At 46.8% G+C, this 22,944-nt stretch overlaps 1 protein-coding gene across 1 annotated transcript; it reads right to left on the bottom strand.

Annotated features, from left to right (window-relative positions):
* Positions 1–20,094: 20,094 nt before the first annotated feature.
* On the bottom strand, positions 20,095–22,019 carry LOC123038715 (bidirectional sugar transporter SWEET2a). Its single transcript, XM_044462214.1, has 2 exons — positions 21,838–22,019; positions 20,095–20,518 (listed from the first exon to the last, which is right to left on the bottom strand). The coding sequence occupies exons 1-2, from the start codon at positions 21,963–21,965 to the stop codon at positions 20,095–20,097; spliced, it is 552 nt and encodes a 183-aa protein (XP_044318149.1). The 5' UTR covers positions 21,966–22,019.
* Positions 22,020–22,944: the final 925 nt, after the last annotated feature.

The raw sequence follows: 22,944 nt of genomic DNA, 5'->3' as shown, positions 1-22,944 counted from the left end.
GTGTTGGTCTCTGAAACCGCGAAGCGTAATGCCATGAACGTGTACACGTCTCGGCCTGATTGGATTCATGAACGCCATGGGTCACGACTTTCCCAAGCCAAACGTGTTGTGTCCCTCGTCGGTCAGCCCAATTAATCCCAGACCCGTCGTGCCACTGTTGGAGATAATCACGATACGTGATGTTTAGCCGGCTCGGACTAGGAGACAGTCACCGCGTAGGAGTAGTACTAGCACACATACCCGTGCGTTGCAACCGAAGAGGACAAAAAATATCTTACAATGGAGCAACTCTCAAACACGTACTATTAACAGTACATGCTCCACACTTAGTGTGGAAGCAACTGGACGACGGGCGGGGAAAGGAGCAAATAAAGCTTCGGAGATCATATTGAGGTGAGGCTCACTGGCCTAAACTCGTAAGGATGAGGTTAACAAATGACACAGAAAGTTCACATCCGAACCACATTCTAATGATTGCGTCGAGATGGCAACATGCAGTTCACGTCCACAAGTGACACGAATCATGGTGTGTGTGTGACCAACGACAGTAATAGGATGAAGAGTGCCTAGAAGGTTGATAGAATCAAAATGGGTAGAAGGGTGCGACTAATTGAAAAAAAAAACACCGAGCATGACGTAGGCTTGAGGTGGTCGGTGTAGACTGGACGGCTAAATTCGTCATCCACGATGCATGGTTCGAACTCTTCTTTTTCTGAATGGATTCTCCTTGTTGATACAGTCCTTAAGTGGAAGGTTCCGGTCAAGAGAGCTCCAATGCATCGAGGATGATGAGAACGTCCATTGGCAGGGTAAGGCGGGATGTTACATGGGCCAACAGCGGCCCATAAGAAAAGGCCTTGGTTCGGAGCATGGTGCCTTGGCAGATCACCAAGTTTCCATGCAAATACTTGGGTCTGCAACTCAGCATCAATCAAATGACAAGGTATGATTGGCAGCCTATTGTGGATGCGGCTCTGAAGATCCTTCCGGGATGGCAGAGAGGTCTTGTGACTCGGCCTGGCAGGTTGATCCTCGTGAACCAGGTGATGCATGCGAGACCGACCCACCATTTGCTTGTGGCTGAAGCTCCTAAGTGGGCTCTGGATAAGGTGGATAGCGGGTGTCGAGCGTTCTTCTGGGCTGGCTCTGAACAAATTCATGGAGGAAAGTGCGCGGTGGCATGGCAGAGGGTCTGCAGGCCGAAGCAGTTGGGAGGACTGGGAGTTATTGACCTAAACCGTCATGGCATCGCTCTCAGGATGAGGTGGGAGTGGCTCAAGAGACATGATGAAAATAGACCATGGCAAGGCCTTTTGGCGACGGTGGACAAGGCGGCAAGCGCGGCCTTCTCGAGCATGGTTCATTGGCAGGTAGGGGATGGTTCAAAGTGTTGGGGAACGTAGTAATTTCAAAAAAAAATTCCTATGTACACGCAAGATCATGGTGATGGCATAGCAACGAGAGGGGAGAGTGTTGTCCACGTACCCTCGTAGACCGTAAGCGGAAGCGTTATGACAACGCGGTTGATGTAGTCATACGTCTTCACGATCTGACCGATCCAAGTACCGAACGTACGGCACCTCCGAGTTCAGCACACGTTCAGCTCGATGACGATCCCCGGGCTCCGATCCAGCAAAGCTTCGGGGATGAGTTCCGTCAGCACGACGGCGTGGTGACGATGATGATGCTCTACCGACGCAGGGCTTCGCCTAAACTCCGCGACGATATGACCGAGGTGGAATATGGTGGAGGGGGGCACCGCACACGGCTAAGGAACGATCCGTAGATCAACTTGTGTGTCTATGGGGTGCCCCCTGCCCCCGTATTTAAAGGAGGGTGGGGGGAGGTGCGGCCGGCCAGGAGGGGCGCGCCAGGAGGAGTCCTCCTCCCACCGGGAGTAGGACTCCCCCCCTTCCTTGTTGGAGTAGGAGAGAAGGAAAGAGGGGGAGAGGAGGAAGGAAAAGGGGGCTGCACCCCTTGTCCAATTCGGACCAGAGGGGGGCTGTGCACCTCCTTCCTTTCGGCCTCTCTCCTCTATTCCCGTATGGCCCAATAAGGCCCATATACTCCCCGGCGAATTCCCGTAACTCTCCGGTACTCCAAAAAATAACCGAATGACTCGGAACCTTTCCGAACTCCGAATATAGTCGTCCAATATATCGATCTTTACGTCTCGACCATTTCGAGACTCCTCGTCATGTCCCCGATCTCATCCGGGACTCCGAACTCCTTCGGTACATCAAAACTCATAAACTCATAATATAACTGTCATCGAAACCTTAAGCGTGCGGACCCTACGGGTTCGAGAACTATGTAGACATGACCTAGAACTATTCTCGGTCAATAACCAATAGCGGAACCTGGATGCCCATATTGGTTCCTACATATTCTACGAAGATCTTTATCGGTCAAACCGCATAACAACATACGTTGTTCCCTTTGTCATCGGTATGTTACTTGCCCAAGATTTGATCGTCGGTATCCAATACCTAGTTCAATCTCGTTACCGGCAAGTCTCTTTACTCGTTACGTAATGCATCATCCTGTAACCAACTCATTGGTCACATTGCTTGCAAGGCTTATAGTGATGTGCATTATCGAGAGGGCCCAGAGATACCTCTCCGACAATCGGAGTGACAAAACCTAATCTCGAAATACGCCAACTCAACATGTACCTTCGGAGACACCTGTAGTACTCCTTTATAATCACCCAGTTACATTGTGACGTTTGGTAGTACCCAAAGTGTTCCTCCGGTAAACGAGAGTTGCATAATTCTCATAGTTACAGGAACATGTATAAGTCATGAAGAAAGCAATAGCAACAGACTAAACGATCAAGTGCTAGGCTAACGGAATGGGTCATGTCAATCACATCATTTTCCTAATGATGTGATCCCATTAATCAAATGACAACTCTTTTGTCCATGGCTAGGAAACATAACCATCTTCGATAAACGAGCTAGTCAAGTAGAGGCATACTAGTGACACTATGTTTGTCTATGTATTCACACATGTATTATGTTTCCGGTTAATACAATGCTAGCATGAATAATAAACATTTATCATGAAATAAGGAAATAAATAATAACTTTATTATTGCCTCTAGGGCATATTTCCTTCACAAAGGCCCTATTTGGAAGGACAGATGGATTAGAGGCTCGACGGTGGATGAGCTGGCACCATTGTTGGTGGCCAAGGTTAAAACTCAAGTGATCAACAAGAGATTGGTAAAGGATGGCCTCTACCTCAATAATTGGATGAATGATGTGAATGGAGATTTGGATACGGAGGGGCTCGCTCAACTCATCAGGCTCTGCGAGGCCACCATGAACTTCGAGCTGCACTCAGGTGAGGAGGACATAATGATCTGGAGATGGAACACTGCGGGCATATACTCTGCGGCCTCCGCGTACGCGATGATGTGTGAGGGTGGGATCAGATTCCAGCTTGTGGATGCTATTTGGAAGAGTGGGGCTCCTCTCTCCTGCAAGCTCTTCATGTGGTTGGCGGTCTAGTACAGGGTCTGGACGTCGGATAGGCGAGTGTGTCATGGGCTTCAGGACACGATCTCCCCATGCTTTCTATGTGATCAGGAGCAAGACACGGTGGACCACATCCTCACGCAATGTGTCTACGCTAGACAGATCTGGTTCCAGTGCTTCTCCAAGGTTGAGATACCGTTGGAGCTGCTGCCTCATGACCATGACAGGGTGGAAGAATGGTGGGGAGCTTCGAGGAAGAGGATATCCCAGGCTCAACGGAAGGATTTTGACTCGTTTGTCATGTTGATTTGTTGGAGCATCTGGAAGCAGAGAAATGGTAGGGTTTTCGGTAGGATCGAACTATGTAATGAAATTCAACTAGTAGGGAACATCTTCAGGGAGCGCCAGCTTTGGGCGCTAGCGAGAGGGAGTGGAGTCCTTCACTTTTGTTAGTAGTCGCCTAGGTGGATAAGGAGGTGTTGGCAGGCACGCTTCGGCGATGCCTGCGGCCATGTAATATCTTGTAAATATTTTTCTCCTCGTCTATAAAGCTAAGGCACGCCGTTCGCGTGCTCTCGAAAAAAAGAAAAGGCCTAGCAACTCACAGCTACATGGATCAGCAGTGGCCCACTTGCATGCCTGCGAGCCCATAAGAGATGGCCTAGCAACTCAGAGCTACATGGGCCACTGCACTAGATGCAGAAAAACGAAATGCTTTTTCATGTTAATTGATGCACTGTGGGGTGATTACCTGAAAAAGTCTTGATTCAGGGGGTCTATTCTGATGGCTCGTCTTTCCCTCTAGTTAGGGTTTATCATCCTCTCGTCGCTGCCGGCGATGTTGAGATCTGATTGCCCTTCCTGCCATTAAGCTTGGGTTGTGGACCTGGGCCGTAGCAAGACAGAGAGATATGTTTCCCGATCCGTCTGTTGGTTTACCTTACGGGACTAGGGTTTTTGATACACTGCAAGATCACAAGAGGTGTCTTTGCTCCGTGATGGCGAACAAGGGTGATCCATCCGGCGCGGGAACCAAGGGCAAGGGCAGGCTTGAGGATCTGATGCAGGAGCTGGCTCTGCAAGAGGACGATCTGGATGACGTGATCTTTGAGAAAGAAGATGAGCTGGTAGCGGAGGAACTCCGTTGGATGATTCTGGTTCGGGTTCACATGGACAAGGACTATAGCACGTATTGGTTCTTCCGTAACATGAAGACGGCTTGGGATCTTGCCCGGCCAGTTAAGATCAAAACCCTAGAGGAGAACTTGTTTCAGATGCAGTTTGATTGTCTAGGGGATTGTGAGCGGGTCACGCAAGGGGGACCGTGGTACTTTAGAGGAAATCCCATGATTATTGCTCTGTATGATGGCTACACCAAACCCTCTGAGATTGAGTTGTTCAAGTTTGAGATCTGGGCAAGGATTATTGATCTCCCGATCGCTTTTCATGGCAAAGTTAAGGCACTGGCCTCCAAGTTTGGCGAATTCGTCGATTCAGAATCATCATCCTTCCACTTCGAGGGGAACTTCTATAGAGTCAGAGTCAGGCTAGATGTGCGCAATCCTCTGAAGAAAGCTACCTCGCTGATTCGAGGGGGTGAGAGACAAATTTTTGCCGTCAAGTACGGACGTCTACCAGACTGGTGCCAAGTCTGCGGCATGATGGGGCATGAGTACAAGGGGCATGGCGGCGGGGTTCATCCGCCCTCGGCCCTAATTTTCAAAAATCTTCGAGCGCCGGCCACAACAGCATGGGGTACTAGGCGTCGCAACAGGAACCAGAGGAACAAGACCGCAGATCAGCAAGGATCGGGCCAGCAACTTTCGGAAGAGGAAGATGACCCTGAGCGAGAGAAGATGGAGATGGAGGCGTATGATGCCAATCGCAAATGCCCTTCTGATGAAGTGTTGGGAACTCAGAACCCAAAAGGGAACACGGGATTGGAACTGGTGATCTCAGGCAAGTTGAATGGAACCAATACCCCAATCAGCCCTCCTCCAAAACAAGATCCAAAGAGGACGAAAACCTTGCAGATAGAGAAACCAAGTGGTGGAGTTGTGAAGAAGATCCCTTCTACAGGAAAGAGCTCGGACGCGAGAACGGCGGCCTCCCCGGCGGAGGACCGCTGGACGCAATGAATCTTCTAAGCTGGAACTGCCGGGGGATTGGCAACGCCCCGACAGTTCAAGAGCTTTGCAAACTCGTGACTAAGTTTGCCCCTAAAGTTCTTTGTATTATGGAGACCTAGATAAGTGGGGTTAGAGCTGAAAATCTTAAGAATACTTTAGGCTTTGACAATTCTTTTGCTGTTGATTCCTCTGGTCGAAGCGGAGGTTTAGCTATTTTTTGGAATGATGACATAAAGATCGAGATTTTAGGTTACTCTAAGTACCATATAGATGGGAAATATTTTGGTCTAGGTGACAACACATGGAGGCTTTCTTGCTTTTATGGGGAGGCCCAGACTCATCTCCGGCAACATACATGGGAAACAATGAAGAACCTCTCAACTCTCCAAGACCTGCCATGGGTGTGTGTGGGAGATTTTAACGAGGTTTTGAAGCATGATGAGCACGAAGGCATCGGTTCCAGAAGCCAGTCCCAAATTCAAGGATTTAGGGACGCCGTAGACGTGTGCGGTCTGGATGACCTTGGGTTCAATGGAACTAGATGGACATTCGAAAAAAGAGTTGTAGGTAGCTCCTACACATGGGTGATGCTGGACAGGGCACTGGGCTCAGTTGACTGGTGCGGTCTTTTCCCTGAGGCGTCGGTCGAGCACCTTACTGCAGCGACCTCGGATCACTCACCAATATTGCTCCAGCTTTCACATCCAACGAGAGGCAGGAAGAGGAGGAACCAGTTCCGGTACGAAGTCATGTGGGATAGGCACCCAGAGCTCAAGGCTACCGTAAAAACTGCATGGGAGCCCAACGGTCACAACCTGCATGTGCATGAGGTTCGTGCTAAACTTGAGGCGCTCACAAACAATCTAGGAGATTGGTCATGCACTACTTTTGGGGGTGTGAGAGGTGAGATTAGAAGTTTAAAGAAAGAGCTTGAATGAATGCACAGCGGTGTTTTGCGTATGGGGCCATCACATGCGGAGATAAAGATTAATGATCGTTTGATTGAACTGTACTTACGGGAAGAACTAATGTGGAGGCAAAGATCCCGGGTTCAGTGGCCTTCAGAGGGGGACCGAAACTCTCATTTTTTCCATATGAGAGCCTCAATGCGTCGGAGGAAGAATCTAATCAAGGCTTTGCAACGGCCGAACGGGAAAATGACGAATGATTTATCAGAGATGCAACAGATGGCCCTCGATTTCTATAAAACCCTTTATGCCTCGGAGGGGGTACAGGGTGTAGATGATGTGCTTGATCATGTACCGATAAAAGTGACTCAGGCTATGAATGAAACCCTTCTTGCACCTTATAGCAAAAAGGAGGTAAAGGAGGCACTGTTCCAAATGTTTCCCACAAAATCTCCGGGCCTGGATGGCTTCCCAGCGCACTTTCTTCAGCGGCATTGGGATATTTGTGGCGAACTGGTGACTAGATCGGTGCTAGCAATTGTGAAAGGAGAGGAGAGCCCAGCATGCATAAACGACACAATGTTGGTTCTCATTCCAAAGGTACAAAATCCAACACTGCTTTCTCAGTTCCGCCCGATAAGTTTATGCAATGTTCTCTATAAGATTGCCTCCAAAGTTCTGTCAAATCGATTGAAGCTGGTTCTACCGGATATCATATCTGAGGAGCAGTCATCATTTGTACCAGGAAGATTGATGACAGACAATATAATCTCAGCCTATGAATGTTTACATTTCATGAAGAGGAGTAGATCAAAAAATAATTGCTATGCTGCACTGAAACTTGATATGATCGTGTGGAGTGGACCTACTTGAGAGCTATGATGAACAAGTTGGGTTTTGCACCAGCATGGGTTGATATTGTGATGACCATGGTTAGTTCGGTAACTTTTTCAGTCATGTTCAATGGTGTTAAGTCTGAGGTGTTTACACCCTCGCGAGGTATTCGACAGGGAGACCTGATCTCTCCATACATTTTCCTGATAGCAGCAGAGGGCCTTTCATGTCTCTTAAAATCCCAGAATTAGTCATCATAGCTCAGCGGCATTAAGGTGGCACCGTCGGCACCGGCGGTGAGTCATCTTTTATTCGCGGATGACAGCCTGCTGTTCTTTAGGGCGAGTGTTGGTGGAGCAGAAGGAGTGTCAAACCTATTGGATACGTATTGTATGGCCTCGGGACAGAGAATAAACAAGGACAAATGTTCGATCTTTTTCAGCAAAGGATGTCCGGAGATAGTTCGTAACGTGGCTAAAGGATATCTCCAAGTACCAAATGAATCATTGAGTGACAGATACCTGGGCATGCCAACTGATGTAGGTCACTCAAAGAAGGGAACTTTCAAATATCTGAGTGATAGGGTTTGGGATAAGGTGAAAGGGTGGATGCGCAAGTGCCTTTCTGCTGGTGGAAAAGATGTGCTAATCTAGTCGGTAGCCCAAGTAATCCCAGTTTATTCTATGTCCTGTTTTAAGTTGCCCCGAGGTTTATGTGATCACATAAAATCTATCATTCGGAAATTCTGGTGGGGTTGTAAACAAGGGGAAAGAAAGCCTGCTTGGGTTTCTTGGGACATCATGATGCGACCTAAGCATTTGGGAGGCCTTGGCTTCAGAGATCTTGAGCTTTTTAATTTGGCCCTGTTGCCACGTCAAGCTTGGAGGTTACTTCAAGAACCGGCGAGCCTCAGCGCAAGAATCTTGAAGGCTGCGTACTACCCTGAGGGGGCGATTTTAGATGCAGTGCTGGGTACAAGACCATCACAGATTTGGCGTGCAATCTTGGAGGGTCGTGACTTGTTACATCAATGAATTATCCGCCGGATCGACAATGGCCAAACAACGGAGATTTGGGCTGACAACTGGATACCAAAGGAGATGACTCCACGACCGATAGCTTCGCGTGTGTCTGATCCTCCCAGGTATGTTTCAGAGTTAATCCTCCCAGCTACAGCATCATGGAATGAACAGCTAGTCAGAGCAGTATTTCTTCCGATCGACGCCAAAGCCATCTTGAGGATACCTGTTTGCACTCGCAACATAGAGGATTTCTGGGCTTGGTATCCGAAGAAGAAGGGAAAGTTCATGGTCAGCTCGGCCTACAAATTTTTGCAACAAACAAAGATCCAGAGGGAGGAATGGTTGGAAGGAAGGGGCGGGTCGTCTAGCTCCGAGAGTGATGAAAAATCTTGGAGAATGCTGTGGAAGATCAAGGTTCCCTCGAAGATAAGAATCTTCTGATGGAGGTTAGCACACCATTCACTTCCTACTACAGATATCCTGAACCAAAGAAACATGTCTACCCGAGACGTCTGCCTCTATGTGGAAGCGAGGATTCATGGAGACATACTCTTGTGGCCTGCAGCATGTCGAGGTGTGTGTGGGATTTGACGGAAGACACCATCGTATCCAGGATGACTGAAAACGAGGTAGCTGATGCGAGGATTTGGCTATTCCAGCTGCATGAGTCGATGGACCATACCAACTTCACATGGATGGTTATCACTCTATGGTCGATTTGGTACGCTCGGCGCAAGGCTATATACGAATCAATTTTCCAGAGCCCACAGCAAACTGTCAACTTTGTTAACAATTATATCAGCGATCTCAGCCTTATCACGGCACAGGAGCATCATCCAGGTATTTCACCAGCACATCAACGGCCATTGAGGTGGCTTCGTCCTCCCGGTGGCAACGTGAAGATCAAGGTAGATGGAGCAGTGGCAAGGCGAGGAAGAGGGGAGCGGTTGCGGTTCTATGCCGTGACCAGGAAGGAGTCTACTTGGGATCGTCGGCGGTGGTTTTTCGCCACACACGGGATCCTCTTCTTCTGGAGACATATGCTTGTCTGGAGGCACTAGCACTCGCCGATGACCTGGCAGTAAGAAACATCTATGTGGCTTCGAATTCCCATGAGGTGGTAAACGACATCAACAGGGGCACCGGAGGCCCAAATGCGTCTATTGTCCATGAAATATTGAGTCATTGTAATAATTTTAGCTCTTGCTCTTTTGTTCATGAGCGAAGGAACTTTAATTTCGAGGCTCACAATCTCGCTAAATATGCTTGTAAGCTAGGTATATGGCGTCATGTTTGGTTGGGCACACCTCATGACCCAACATGTGTACCTATGACTATTTCTTTGATTGAATAAAGTCAGCGAAGGGCTCCGCCTCCTCCTCCTCCTCCAAGAAAGGAAGTTAGGGTTCGTGCCTCTCGCCGGCTCCGGCGCAGGTCCGCCTCGTCTCCGGTGGCCCTAGGGCCATGGAGGCGCGGTGGATCCTGGCAAGGGCCGGCGGGAGGGCTCCGTTTTTAGTCGTTTTTTTCAATTTTGTTAGGGTTTGTGTCCTACTCAGGAAGGTGAGACGGCGGCGGCTCCTAGAAGATGGAATAAAGGTGTCCCCACCTAGCCCCCATTCCGGCGGTGCGTCTAGCATCGTTGGTGGGCGTGTGGAGGTGTGTCTCCGGCAGATCTATCTTTGGTGGATTTGCTCGGATCTCGTCGCTGTTCGTCTATGTTCGTGTGTCTTCGGTTTGGATCCTTCCAATCTACGTTATTTTTCATCGGCGGTGGTTGCTGCTCTGGGGTGCTGGTCCTATGGGGTCTTAGCACGACGACTCTCCGACTGTCTACTACAACAAGTTGTGCTCGCCTCCGGCGATGGAGGGGCGATGTCGGCGGCGCGCCTTCGGCTCGCTTCGGTGCTTGTAGTCGTCGCTAGGTGGTCTATGGATCTGGATGTAACTTTTATTTCTGCTGTTCGTTGTACTGCCATGATTGAAGATGAATAGATTGAAAGTTTTTTCGCAAAAAAAAAAGAATAAAGTCAGCGAGATTCCTCAAAAAACCTGAAAAAGTCATGTTCTTTTTCTGCAAAATAGCACGACGGGCCATGAATACCTATACCCTTTATTAGTAGGTATAGCTTGACTAAATTACCTTAGGTTAATATAAGCTCTCCAGAAATGGAGCCTCATGATGCATCGAGGTAATATTTTACATTCATGGCCCCGTACATTAGGGAGTTGACCGGTTGTGGGCTGCAGGTGGACCTATTCGCATGAAAATGCAGCGCTCCTATGCTAATCGATAGACAAATCTTTGAACAAACACGATCATTTGTAAAAGTCATGAATATTTTTAATTCATCAATATTTGTTAAATTCATGAATGTTTTAAAAATCCATCAACATTTCCGAAAATCAGGTACCTTCTTTTGGAATCTGGGAACATTTTCTAAATTCATGAACATTTATTTTTAAAATTCTTGAACATTTTTTGAGTTTCTAGGAACATTTTCTTACATTCGTCAATATTTTCTAAATTTGTCGACATATATTAAATTCACAAACATTTTCTAAATACACAAATGCTTTTAAAATTCTTAATTTGTTAATTTCACGATATTTTGTTAATCCATAAACATTTTTAAAATCCATGAATTTTTTTATTTTTGCAATAAAATTTGCAACATTTGTTATTTGATGGAACATTTTAAATATTCTCTCTATTTTTTGTTTTCCTTTCTCTTTGTTATTTTCCTTCACTTCTTCGGATGGCCAGAGTCCCAATAGGGCGACTGGCTGGCCAACCTAAGCGAGCGTCCTGGGCGTGCTCATTTGGTCGTCCTTCGACACATTGCACGCTAAATCGGACCAGCAGCACGTGTGGGTTATTTCGTTGTCGGGGGGAGGGGCAAACTGCTTTTTTGCTTTGTGCATTTCTTAGGGGGTTGGGGGCAACTTGTTAGTTCTTAGCTGAGCAGTCGAGTCACCACTTTCTCTGTTTTGCCCATCGGACTCCTCGGAGGTAGATTCACGGTGGAAGACCCACCCTAGCACTGGGGGAGAGTTAGAACAAAAAAAAAGTAGGCATTGAAGATCCGATTCAACATGAGCACCTACCATAGGGTTCTTGTAGCCAGGCCTTGTGGTAGTAGATCTAACATTAAGACTGGACCGAAGGCAACTAAGTTGAGAGATTGGAATCCTTTTGGGGATGAAAATCAGTGCAAGGAGAGTTATGCTGAAAGGCAAATATTGGGTTACATGTGTGTGTGCGTGTGTGTGTGCAGTGGTGGTGGGGGGGGGGGGGGGGGGGAGCGTCGTACATGGGTCTAGAGCCATGCCTACACATGCCAACAAAGCAGGGAAGTAGGATCGGCGATTTTTGAGGCGACCGGGATCCCTTGCACACCGCCGGTGACGCCGCCGGTTCCCTCTCTCTCCGTCGGCCGCTCCGGCGGCGGGAGGGAGGGGGAACCCTGTTTGCTAGGTGGGTGTGTGGTAGGGTTATCGTTGAGGGAGACGCTGCCGAGGCCGTTGCGGCGGTGTCGCGTTGGAATAAGTTTCTCCGGGCTCCGTTCGCGGTCAGGCGAGGCTTTTGCCTTCGTCTAGGAGCCAGCGGTGTTGGGGATCCCCGGATCTCGTCGAGGTCGCAGGCTATGGTGGTTGGAGGTCCATCGGCACTGGCCGTTTGGATCCTCAGATGGGCGATGGATGCAGGGAGACGAAGACCTTTCTTCTTCCTTGTTGGTATGATTTGCTGCTGCTGTTCTTCTCCTTCCTCTGCGCTGATGCTGGTGGGAGATCCTGCTTTGTCCGGGCGGATGGCCCGGCCGCGGTGCTGGACCGGTCGGATGACTCGAGTTCTCTTGCTTTCGGAAGGGACATTTTTCGCGGTACTCAAAGCCAAAGATGGCGACGGCTGTTGCAGGTGTGTTGGATTGATGTCCATGCCCTCTCAGCGCTGGTGTCAAGAAAAAAGGAAGCAGCGTGGCGGCAATTGTACCGTGGTCGAAGACGATGACCTGTTTGCGACTGGTTGCAAATCCTTTTGCTGCAGGGGTCTTCTCTCAAGATTGAGGGATGATGACACAAGGCTCCGGAGATCTTCTTATGTTATGATTGTCTTAGGGTACTCTAGGTGTTCATGGTCCTTTGTGTTTCCGTTTCAGTGTGTTTGTAAGAGTCAACTTCTTTGTACTGATTCGTAATTTGAATGAAGAAATTTTTCAAAAAAACAAAGCAGGGAAGTTAGAGAAAAGGAAGATCCATTTATAGCAGTCTTGTACCCGCGCCACCCCATGCACACTGGTCATTCTTCATGGATCATTACCAGGAGCAAAAACAACACAATCAGTGTAATACTTAGATGAGCCCTTAACTTTTAACTTTATTTCATGGCCCAAAAAATACCAAGTACGCCACTTATACAAGAACTAGCAATAACAAAACTTCTATAAAAGCTTAGTCCCCCCGCAAAAAAAAAAAAAGCTTAGTCTACCTTCAAGATTCTCAACTCGTGCCTTCTCTATGAGTTTTAGAAATACAGAACACAAATGGGGCAAAGAGCGACACTATTGAGGTCACTCAACTCCCGTACTCTCACAAAGTTGTCCGCACCGCATCATCCTTTATATTTACCTAAGAGAATTGTTTCCAGTAACTTATTTATCTCGACATGCAAGTATGCCAAATTACCATACAATTATGGATGTGATAAGGCCCACTTCAACATGCAACAATGCAAGACCCACCGCCACATGCAACCATGCATGGGATTTTTTTTTCATTCCATTATTCTATTTCAATTAATTAAATATTTTACAACTAGACATAATCAAATATAATAAGTTGCATGTATTTTAAATTTTGGTTCATGTTTTATTAATATAAATATTTATATTCCACACAATCAACTTTAATTAAAATATATTGCAATCGATTCCCGCAGCAACACGCTGGGTATCATTCGGTTTCCAATATAGAAGACTCATTGCTCATGGCGCTGCCTCTCAAACGAGCCCGCCTTCCAAGAGATCTCTTAGGGCCTTGCTTCTGAGGTGTACTTATGGAATAGAAAGGGCCCTTGGCGGAGGTGCAAGATCATCTTTGCCTATCCGCCCTCTTATTGTTATAATCACTACCAGCCATATCTGCATTAGCATCCTCCTCCTCTTCATCCAAATCCTCATATTCAAACTCACCATCTTCGTCCGGCTGGCTAGGGTGACCGGTTTGGCCACCACCATGAGCAAAACCTCTTCTATGGCCCCCTCCACCAGAAGCTCTCACACCAACCCAAAAATTCTAGTCCGCTCATAAATTGTTGAAGACGAGCCTGAAAGCATGGTGGATACCATTACCATGCCCTTTATACACATTCCCAAACATCCCACACACGACACACCTGTCCGACAGCCTTTCATACTTCATCATGAAAATCTCCCGCTCTTCGCCTAGAAAGATGTTCGACACACCTGTCCGACACACCTGTTCTTGAGTGGTTTTGAGACGTCAAACTTGATCTTAACACAAAAAAGTTCCAAGAGAAAGCATGCCTATTTTCCCGCTTTTCGCCTAGAAAGATGCATGGATATATGGTTCTTGAGTGGTTTTGAGACGTCAAACTTGATCTTAACACAAAAAAGTTCCAAGAGAAATCATGCCTCTATCACAATGTATGCGCCTTCGATGCCAAGGACTTCAACAAAGGGTAGTAACAATCTGGAAGATTATGGATCAGCATCGAGATTTCCATGTGATTCAAATTGACCATCGAGGGTTTGGAGAAGCCATCTTATGGTGTGAGTAAGATTGGGTTTCCCCTAAAATTCATGGGCCACCCTCCATAACTGGTTCCCAATCCCCAATGCACTTGAAATGTAATGAGTAGAGATTGTATTCCAATCATCTCAACCTAGTGTGTTGAGCTAGATCCCAAGCCGAGGGCATGTTCCTAAAGAACCGTCATTGCCTATAAGGCTTGCCGATACGAACCCTAGCAAAAACCATCTAGCGGACCGCCTCCTCTGGGTTCCCTCGAAGACCACGTCGTCAACATCATCTTCCTTCATACCAAGCTACTGCATCATGTCATGTAGTTTCTCCTGGCCCGATCCTTTAAAAGTAGCAGAAGCGGGCGGCCCCGCACCCCCGGCATTCAAGAAGCTGACGCCAAGCAAACCCTGGATCAATTGTTAATCAAGTGAGTTCATGTTTGCTGACCTAGCACCGGCCTTGAGCCGGAGCAAGAAGGGCGATGACCTAGGGCCCACCATCAAGGGGTTGGGGGGGTGAGGTAGTGCATACTTTGTACTATTTTTTTTGAACATCAGTACAGACATAAGCGCTCATATACACGCGCATACACTCACCCCTATGAACGCACACATGCACACCCTACCCCTACGAGCACCTCCGAAAGACTGAGCCGGCATATCATCTTGAGATTTACGAAGTCACCGTAGGCGCCTCGTCGTCGACGGGAACGTCTCCTCCCACAGAATGCGCATCGCTGGAAATCCTGAAATAAATCCAGGAATAAATGCGAGCACCAGGATTTGAACCCTGGTGGGCTGGGGATACCACAACCCCTCTAACCGTCTAACCACAGGTTGGTTCGCTGCATACTTTGTACTAGGTATTTACTTTTTATTTAGAAAATTTAGGTATTTACTATACAGGCCAACATTTGTGGACCGTGCCACCATGGCGTAAAAATAGGGCCTTAAAGCCCATAGCCCAATTAGCTGGCCTACTAGGGCAGCCAGCTTCGTTTCCGTCGATCAGCTCGCAGCGGTCCGTTGTGTGTGGGCTCTATCAAATGAGGAGATGGTGCAGCACATGTGTATGCATAGGGATGATCAGGCGAAGAGATGGCTCTTTCTGATGAGCGAATCGCTTCCTCAGCAGGAATTCACTACCATGATTGTCACACTATGGGCGATTTGGGCGGCGAGGAGAAAGATAATTCACGAAGGAATTTACAAAACTCCTTTCGCCACTCATGGTTTTGTAACTAGCTTCTTGGCTGATCTGAAACACATTCAGAAACCTAGTGAGAGGTCACCGGCAACTCCAAGGTCTCGCTCGACTGCTTGGCAGGCACCACCGGAGGATCATGTTAAGATTAATGTCAATGCAGCTGTCCAGCGTGCTGGTGGAAGGGGGGCTGTGGGAGCCATTTGCCGTGATGCATCGGGTGTTTATTTGGGAGCCTCGGCAGTCATCTTTAACAACTTAGTCGACCCGGAGGTTCTTGAAGTTCTAGCTACCAGGGAAGCATTGGCGCTTGCTGAGGACTTGTACGAGCAGAAAGTTTTCATCGCCTCGGATTCCTTGACAGCGGTGGAGGCGATCAAAGGTGGGACGGCGGCAGCATATGGAGCAGTGGTACATGAAATAACGGACAGAGCTCGTTTTTTCTCCTCCTGTTCTTTTAATCACGAATTTAGATCCTCGAATTTTGAGGCACACAACCTCGCGAAGCATGCATTAACGTTGGGGACCGGCCGCCATGTCTGGTTAGGCCACCGCGGCCATCTTTTGTTCGTCCCTGTAAACATTGTGACGATTGAATAAAAGTTTCGCGAGTTTGTCTCAAAAAAAAAAAAGCTCGCAGCGGTCCTTGTCGCAAGGAAAAAAAAAACCTCGCCCCCGTCCTTTCTTCTCCCTTGTTCCTATTTCTTCTCGTTCCCCGTTCCACTCCTACTCCCGTTGAGCAAATTGATGGACATTGCCGTTGTAGCCGATTTCTCCTTGTTTTCTAGCGATTCCCTGACCGATCTTCTCTTTGTGTACATGTACAGGTTACTCATTTGAGGATACAGAATCGGGGATAGAGCCGACGAAGCGAGGACCCTAGATATGCTTGGGATTGGATAAGCTGGGTTTCTTCCATTTTTCCTGCGACAAATTCAGGTTTGCTCCCACAAATTCAGCTTACATCTATCTATATCTATATCTATACCAATATAAAAAGACCCAAAGGGGCAGATCCAATTAATCTCGGCCATCAAATCATTTGAATCCTACGATCTAGAGTGTTTCAATGTCGAGCGCTCAACACGTTTAGCGCGCAGTTAATTTCATGCCAAATATAGTGCTAATCACATAATAACACGCAAATAATATCCTACTTAATATCCGCATGCACTTAATATACTTTCAAATTAACGTGCATTTCACGTACACATTGACTAGTTTCCTTCAAAAATCGATAAAAATGAACAAAATGATAAAAACGATGAAGAAGTGCAATCAGCCGAGGAGTGTTGTTGAATGCTCTTGCCATGTGTTGTATTGAGAAAAATTGGCTGGATAATATCAATCTTGAGACGCCCATTGATGATTTTGCATCACGCTTATTTAGGTGGATCTTCTGTTTAGCAGGGTTAAGCGGATCTGTTTGAGTTCTTGACTAATTGCAGCTATGTACAGAAAGACAGTGCTTGTGGTAGAAAAATCTATCATCTGTTACTTTTGTGATCTTGATGCTAGTGGCAGAAGATTTGATACAGATCTAAGGCCAGAACTTTCTAAGGGAACAGTGGATTTTGTTGCTCCAACTGAATATATGGCCCGGCCACCAATGCCGCCTTCCTATTTCTTTCTTATCAATGTCTCAGTATCTGCAGTTCGAAGTGAGCTGCTCGGGGTACGTTCTACATTTCCTTTTGCGAAATTTTCTTCTTTCTGGGGGTCATCTTCTTTTAGTATCATTGACGATGCAGATTAGGGCTTGTAGGATTCAGGATGTTCTTTTTCTTACAAAAAATGTTTTGGTTATTAATATCAAAATAATTTTGTCATTTGCTTCCTTCCAGGTAGTTGCAAAGACAATCAAATCATGCCTTGATGATCTTCTAGCCTTTCCATGAATACAAATTCAATTCTCAACCTTTGACAGCACACTACACTTCCACAATTTTAAAGTATTTCCTACAGCTCTTCTTCGGTATTACTTCCTGTCGAGATTGCATTTTGCTTTACAAAATCACTGTTTTAACATATCAAACTTGATTTCGTGAGGTACTTACGCAACTTGTATTTGTTGCTTGTATCAGTCTTGTTTGAGTCAACCTGAAATGATGGTAATTGCCGATTTGGACGCTGTTTTCCTGCCATTGCCCGATGATCTCTTGGCGAATTTGGTTGATTCTAGACATGCTGTCGGCTCCCTTTCTTGACAGCTTGCCCAGAATCGTCTCTTGGTCCTGCACTAGGAGCAGCATTTGTGGTTATGGTAAGATCCTTGTTGGATTATTATTGAAGTAGTTGTTGGTTGTTCTTGTGTGCCCTCTGTTAAATGATTTAATCTCTGCACAATTATGTCATCCCTGTTCAAACCGGGGGTAAGTTGCTTGTCTCCCAGAGTACATTGCCATCTCTTGGTATTGGCTGATTGAGACTTCGATGAGATGATGTCCACGCATGTGGAACAGACAAGGAGCATATTCCGAAGATAACAGAATTTCCGTTCTATGAACAGATGGCTGCTGAGTTCACGAAAAATCAGGTGGCAGTGGACATATTTTCTTGGCTGATAATTTGTTGACAACCTCCGGTGAGGAGTTCCTATAGTATTTCCTACTCCCTCCGTCCCATAATATAAGACGTTTTTTGCCACTAGTGTAGTGTCAAAAAACGTCTTACATTATGGGACAGAGGGAGTATTTGCTTTCTCTTACTGTGATATGTATTAATAATTTAATATGGTGAAATATACTGGTGGTCAGGTGTACTTCGCCAACGACTCACAGGGAGAAACTTTTTGCTAAGGTCCACAGATTTGTTAGCTGTTGACTCTGATAAGCTTTTTGCGATGCAACTGTCTCTACAGGAGACCCTAATGATCATGCAGACTGTATACTACCAAGTGGGGTTGCTGTATCCTTTCCTGTCAAGTTGATTATTCAAATTTTATACTATGTTCCTTTTTCTGGCCAGTTTCCCCAAATTTTATACTATGTTCCTTTTTCTGCAGTTCCTGGTGAGTATTTTTGTGCTCTTGATGCTAGTGGCAGAAGATATGATACCAGATCAAAGACCAGAACTTTCTAAGGGAACAGTGGGGTTTGTTGCTCCTACTGAATATATGGTTCGGCCACCAATGCAAATCCCTTGCTCTCTGTGGCGGTTATACTGACGTCTGTCTTGATGAACTCTGTGCTGCTGGTTTCAGTATGATGATACTGCCTGCAAGAAGGCTGCTCAATTTTATTTATCCTTCTCTCTACAGGCTTGATGAAGTATGGGCAATGCTATGCCGTATTTCCTTCCTACTGAACTGATTAAGTTACTTTTAATCAGAGCTAGTTGTAGACTTGTTATTTCCAAACTATGTAAATCAACTATGAAGAATAAAATAACTTCAGTTCCGTTTGTTTGGGATGGAAAGAACCAGTGTTGTTATGGCTGCTCAATTAGTCTGGCAGGCCTTACAATCATTCTTGTCTTGAAACTTTGCAGCCTCAACTGGCATGGCATTAAGCAAAATAAATATTCAGTACATAACCTCTATATTGTTTCTTTTACTGGGAATGTTTGATATGAATTTCGATGTAGTAAATTTTTTTTTTGAAAAGAATCAGTATAAGTTAAGAAATTGATCAGTCTGCCTAGTTGGTTTCGTAGGGCTTTGACCCCCTTTATTAAAAAAAAATTCTGTTTCAAAATTAAGTTTCTATTATACATCGATATAGCCAACAGGCGTAGGAGCATTAATTGATTGAAAATGGGTTGATTTGATTGGTATATTTAATCTAGCCTACGAGTTGGTTTGTCTAACTGAAATAAATATCATGATTTCCAGAAACAGGATAGGATCAATGGGTCCTCAGTGCCTAGACACCTCTGGTTTATATCTTCTTGATGATGGGTTCACCTTCCTAGTATGGTTAGGTAGGATGGTCACAATATAACAGTATGATAGGCATGACCTCATGAAGGACATTCCTGGAGTCTCATATTACAATATAACAGTACGATAGTTTCTCAACTCAAGTGACCACATATTACAATACTGGTAGTGCCACAATCTCATAACTTAAGCCAGTCTCATAAAATAGCCAACGACATAACAGTTTGATAGTTTCTCAAGTGACACACATAGCATTGCAGTAAGAAAGTTTCTGAAGAGACAGCATAGCAGTAGAGTAGTTTCCCAGGAGGTTGACAATCTATGCCTGCACCGGCTCTGCCTCCGGCTCTGCCTCTGGCTCTTGGTTGGAGTGGACCACGTACACTGCCAACTGTGCCAGCATAACCGTAACTCCCACAGTGGTTAGTACCTACAAGTCACGTAACAATGTTGCAATATTAACAACCATTACAAACACAAAGATAAGTGCTGATGAGATGACAGTTTGTATTCTTACAGCAATGTAGAGGTTTTTTGGCGTCGAGAAAAAGCTGAACACGGCCGAGGCGAAAGCATTTGTAAGGCCGAGTAGGATCTGGGCGATTGGATCCAAGTTTTCCACTCTCCCGTTCCTCGCCACTTTCACCTACAAAATGATGTGAATTCTTGATGTGGCATAATCTAAACTGAGAGTCATCGAGAACAGATTCTAATAATGGCGGGATTTCAAAGAGGCAATCCACACTATATATAGGATGCATGAAACTATTTCAAACCAACATTTTCTTATCCGATGGAGTGATGTTAATTTGCATTACAAATTATTTGCCAATTCTGTTTCTTGTCCAAAAAGGGCAAATTCTTACTCATTTTTTAACTCAATGCAACCGTAAACATCCAAATGTAGAGATGGAAACTTGTTCCACTTACCACATCAACACCGACGGAGATGTAGTTGAAGGAGGTGGTGACCATGGCGACGATGGGGACGAAATTCGTGGCGACCACCTTGGTTAAGGCCAAGGAGGTGATGATAGTAGACGTGATGAGGATTGTGGCAAGGAGGTACAGAGCACGGCGGCGTGCCACCCCGGCTGCGAACCAGATAAACACGGCAATGTACCCTAGCTGGAACACGACAGAGGTTATGTTTATGGCCAGCGAGACGAAGCCGTCCGGATAGGACGGTAGGCCGTAGAGGAAGCACGCCACACTGGTGAACAGCGTGGCGACATGTCCATACACCGTCCTATCGCCGACCGCATTCTCATTCCAGATTGGCAGAGCAAAGGTGAACCTGCAAAATGCATGTAATGACCTGTGTAAGAGTGTAGTAGTAACTTGCACAAAGGTTTACATGTTGCGAAAATGTTATAACCTGTATAACATTTCACATTTGCACAAAGGTTCAACATAACTTGAGTTTAGAGGAAAGCTGTCATATTGAACACTTAAACCCTGTAGAACATATTTGTTTACCATCACAAAATAGAACAGTTTAACACTGATCACAAACTAACGCTGCTCGAAATTGAAGTCACTGCAGAATGCACATTCAGTCAAAGCACCAGAGTTTGCACACAAGGTTTCAGCATAAACACTGATCACAAATTAACGCCGCTCGAAATTGAAGTCACTGCAGAATCCACATTCAGTCAAAGCACCAGAGTTTGCACACAAAGTTTGAGCATAACTGAACGCATGAACACTAGTACTAGGACTGGTACTACTAGTGCAAGAGATTGGCGCGCGGCGAGAGGAAAGCAATATTTCACAGTATGCCAACCAAGTTTCAGCATAATCACTGTAAAGATGTAGATGGACATTCATATTCAGTCAGAGGCAGCACTAACAATCTATACCCCAGAAGATTGAAACCTATGCATTTCCGCAGAACTTGAAGTATCCACGGGCATTCATGTTGCTAGACGAGGATGAAATGCATACAGACGTACATACTAAACAGAAATTGCACACATGTTCACCATGGCAGAGCGGATCTAGCTAGGCGTGCAGTGCAGGGAGCATCGAGCTCTGGCGATGGCGAATCGAGGGCATCATCCAAACTTGCTGTGAATCAATCAAAGGCGCGGCAAAGAAACAAACAAAGGTAGCGCTTTTGCTGAACCAACGCGCGCGTACAGTACAGGCGGCCTACGCCAACGATCCGGCCGGCCGCCGCGCGCATCGATGATGGTGCACCGATCGATTCGGGCAGCACGTAGGAGGCAATTAAACACGGAAAGCTTCAGGCGCCAAGGAGTAGCCGGGAGCTGCATGCATCCGCGCGCACGCGCCCCGATGCCGCACCTTGGCTGCTTGGCATGGCGGCCGGAGCCACCAAAAGACAACGAACAAAAGGTCTCAACGTAGGCGTGCAGCGAGCCTGCTTCTATATCACTCGCGGATCTGGCGAACCGACGGTGCGGCACGACGGCGCAAGGCAACGAGAAAAAAAGGCCGTGCCTTGTCGAAACTACGGACGCGTATGCGCATGCCCAAGCTAGATCCGGCCGGCCGCATCGACGCATCGACGCATCGACGCAAGGAGCGAGCGAAAAACACGTATGCCTACAGATAGGGACCGGAGAGAAGAGCCAGGACGGGAAAACTTACACCGGCGCGAGCGTCAGCACCACGGCGGCGAGGTTGCCGACGACGTTGGAGCCGGTGAGCACCACCCGGCGGCCCACCCCCGCGGCCTTGGCGCTGGTGGCGGCCGACGGCACGATAAGCGTAGGCATGTCGGCGGCTCCTTCTTGCTGTCCGCGCTGGGTCGCCCGCCGGCCGAGGAGTTGGTATGGGTAAAGTGGAGGAGGCTGACGGCCGGGTTGGCGATGAGGGGGTTATGGGGAGGAGGGCGAGGGGGAGAGGCGAGGCTTTGCGTGGGGGCTGGCTGGCTGGCTTCTTTTCACTCTTCTTTTACTTTGTGATGACATTACCAAGACCGGAGCGAGACCAGACCACCCGATTTTGAATTTTGAATTTTGAATTTCGAACGAGAGGGCGATTGCATTTGTGTTAATTACATGACTCTACACTCTACACTCTTGTTGTATACCACACCGTATCTATACATGCGTTTCCGTTGCACCCTTCTCTTCTCTGGGATAGGGGACTTTTATTTTTGTTGAGAAACACATTACAGATTACCAACACACACACACACACACACACACACACACACACACACACACACACACACACACACACTTACTTAGGGTATGTTCAAAGGCGAACCATAAATTTTCTCCCGCATCAGTCCGCGGATACAGATGCCGAAGGACGCCATTCAATGCTATCCTATATATGTCCGTCAGTAAAGGACATTTTGAAATTCAAATTTACTCTGATCCACACAGTGCCGGATCACATACCCGATCACAAGCAAAAATAGGCAAGTATGCTAAGTTTTTTTCATGCCCGAATCCAAAATAACACCGGTCCCACAGTCTGTGCAATTTTCTGCCCTGCAAGACCGGCAATCCCAGCCATCTGCTCCCCGGTCAAGGTGCCGTCCACGCCCCCTCATTGTCCGCCGCTATCAACTCATCTTTCTACCGCTGCAACATCTGTTATGTTATGATCCAAATTCAAGTATGAAGATAAACGCTAACTTCTGACAAGCGAGCGGAGCGAGGCTCGTCGCCGATAGGCTTGTGCCGAAGCAGATCGTAGCGAGTGATCACAAAACTAGTGATAAAAACTAAGCATATCCGGTAG

This window comes from Triticum aestivum, chromosome 2B (assembly GCF_018294505.1).
Source record: "Triticum aestivum cultivar Chinese Spring chromosome 2B, IWGSC CS RefSeq v2.1, whole genome shotgun sequence".
NCBI classification, from domain to species: domain Eukaryota; kingdom Viridiplantae; phylum Streptophyta; class Magnoliopsida; order Poales; family Poaceae; genus Triticum; species Triticum aestivum.
This window is presented reverse-complemented; position numbering and strand designations above follow the sequence as displayed.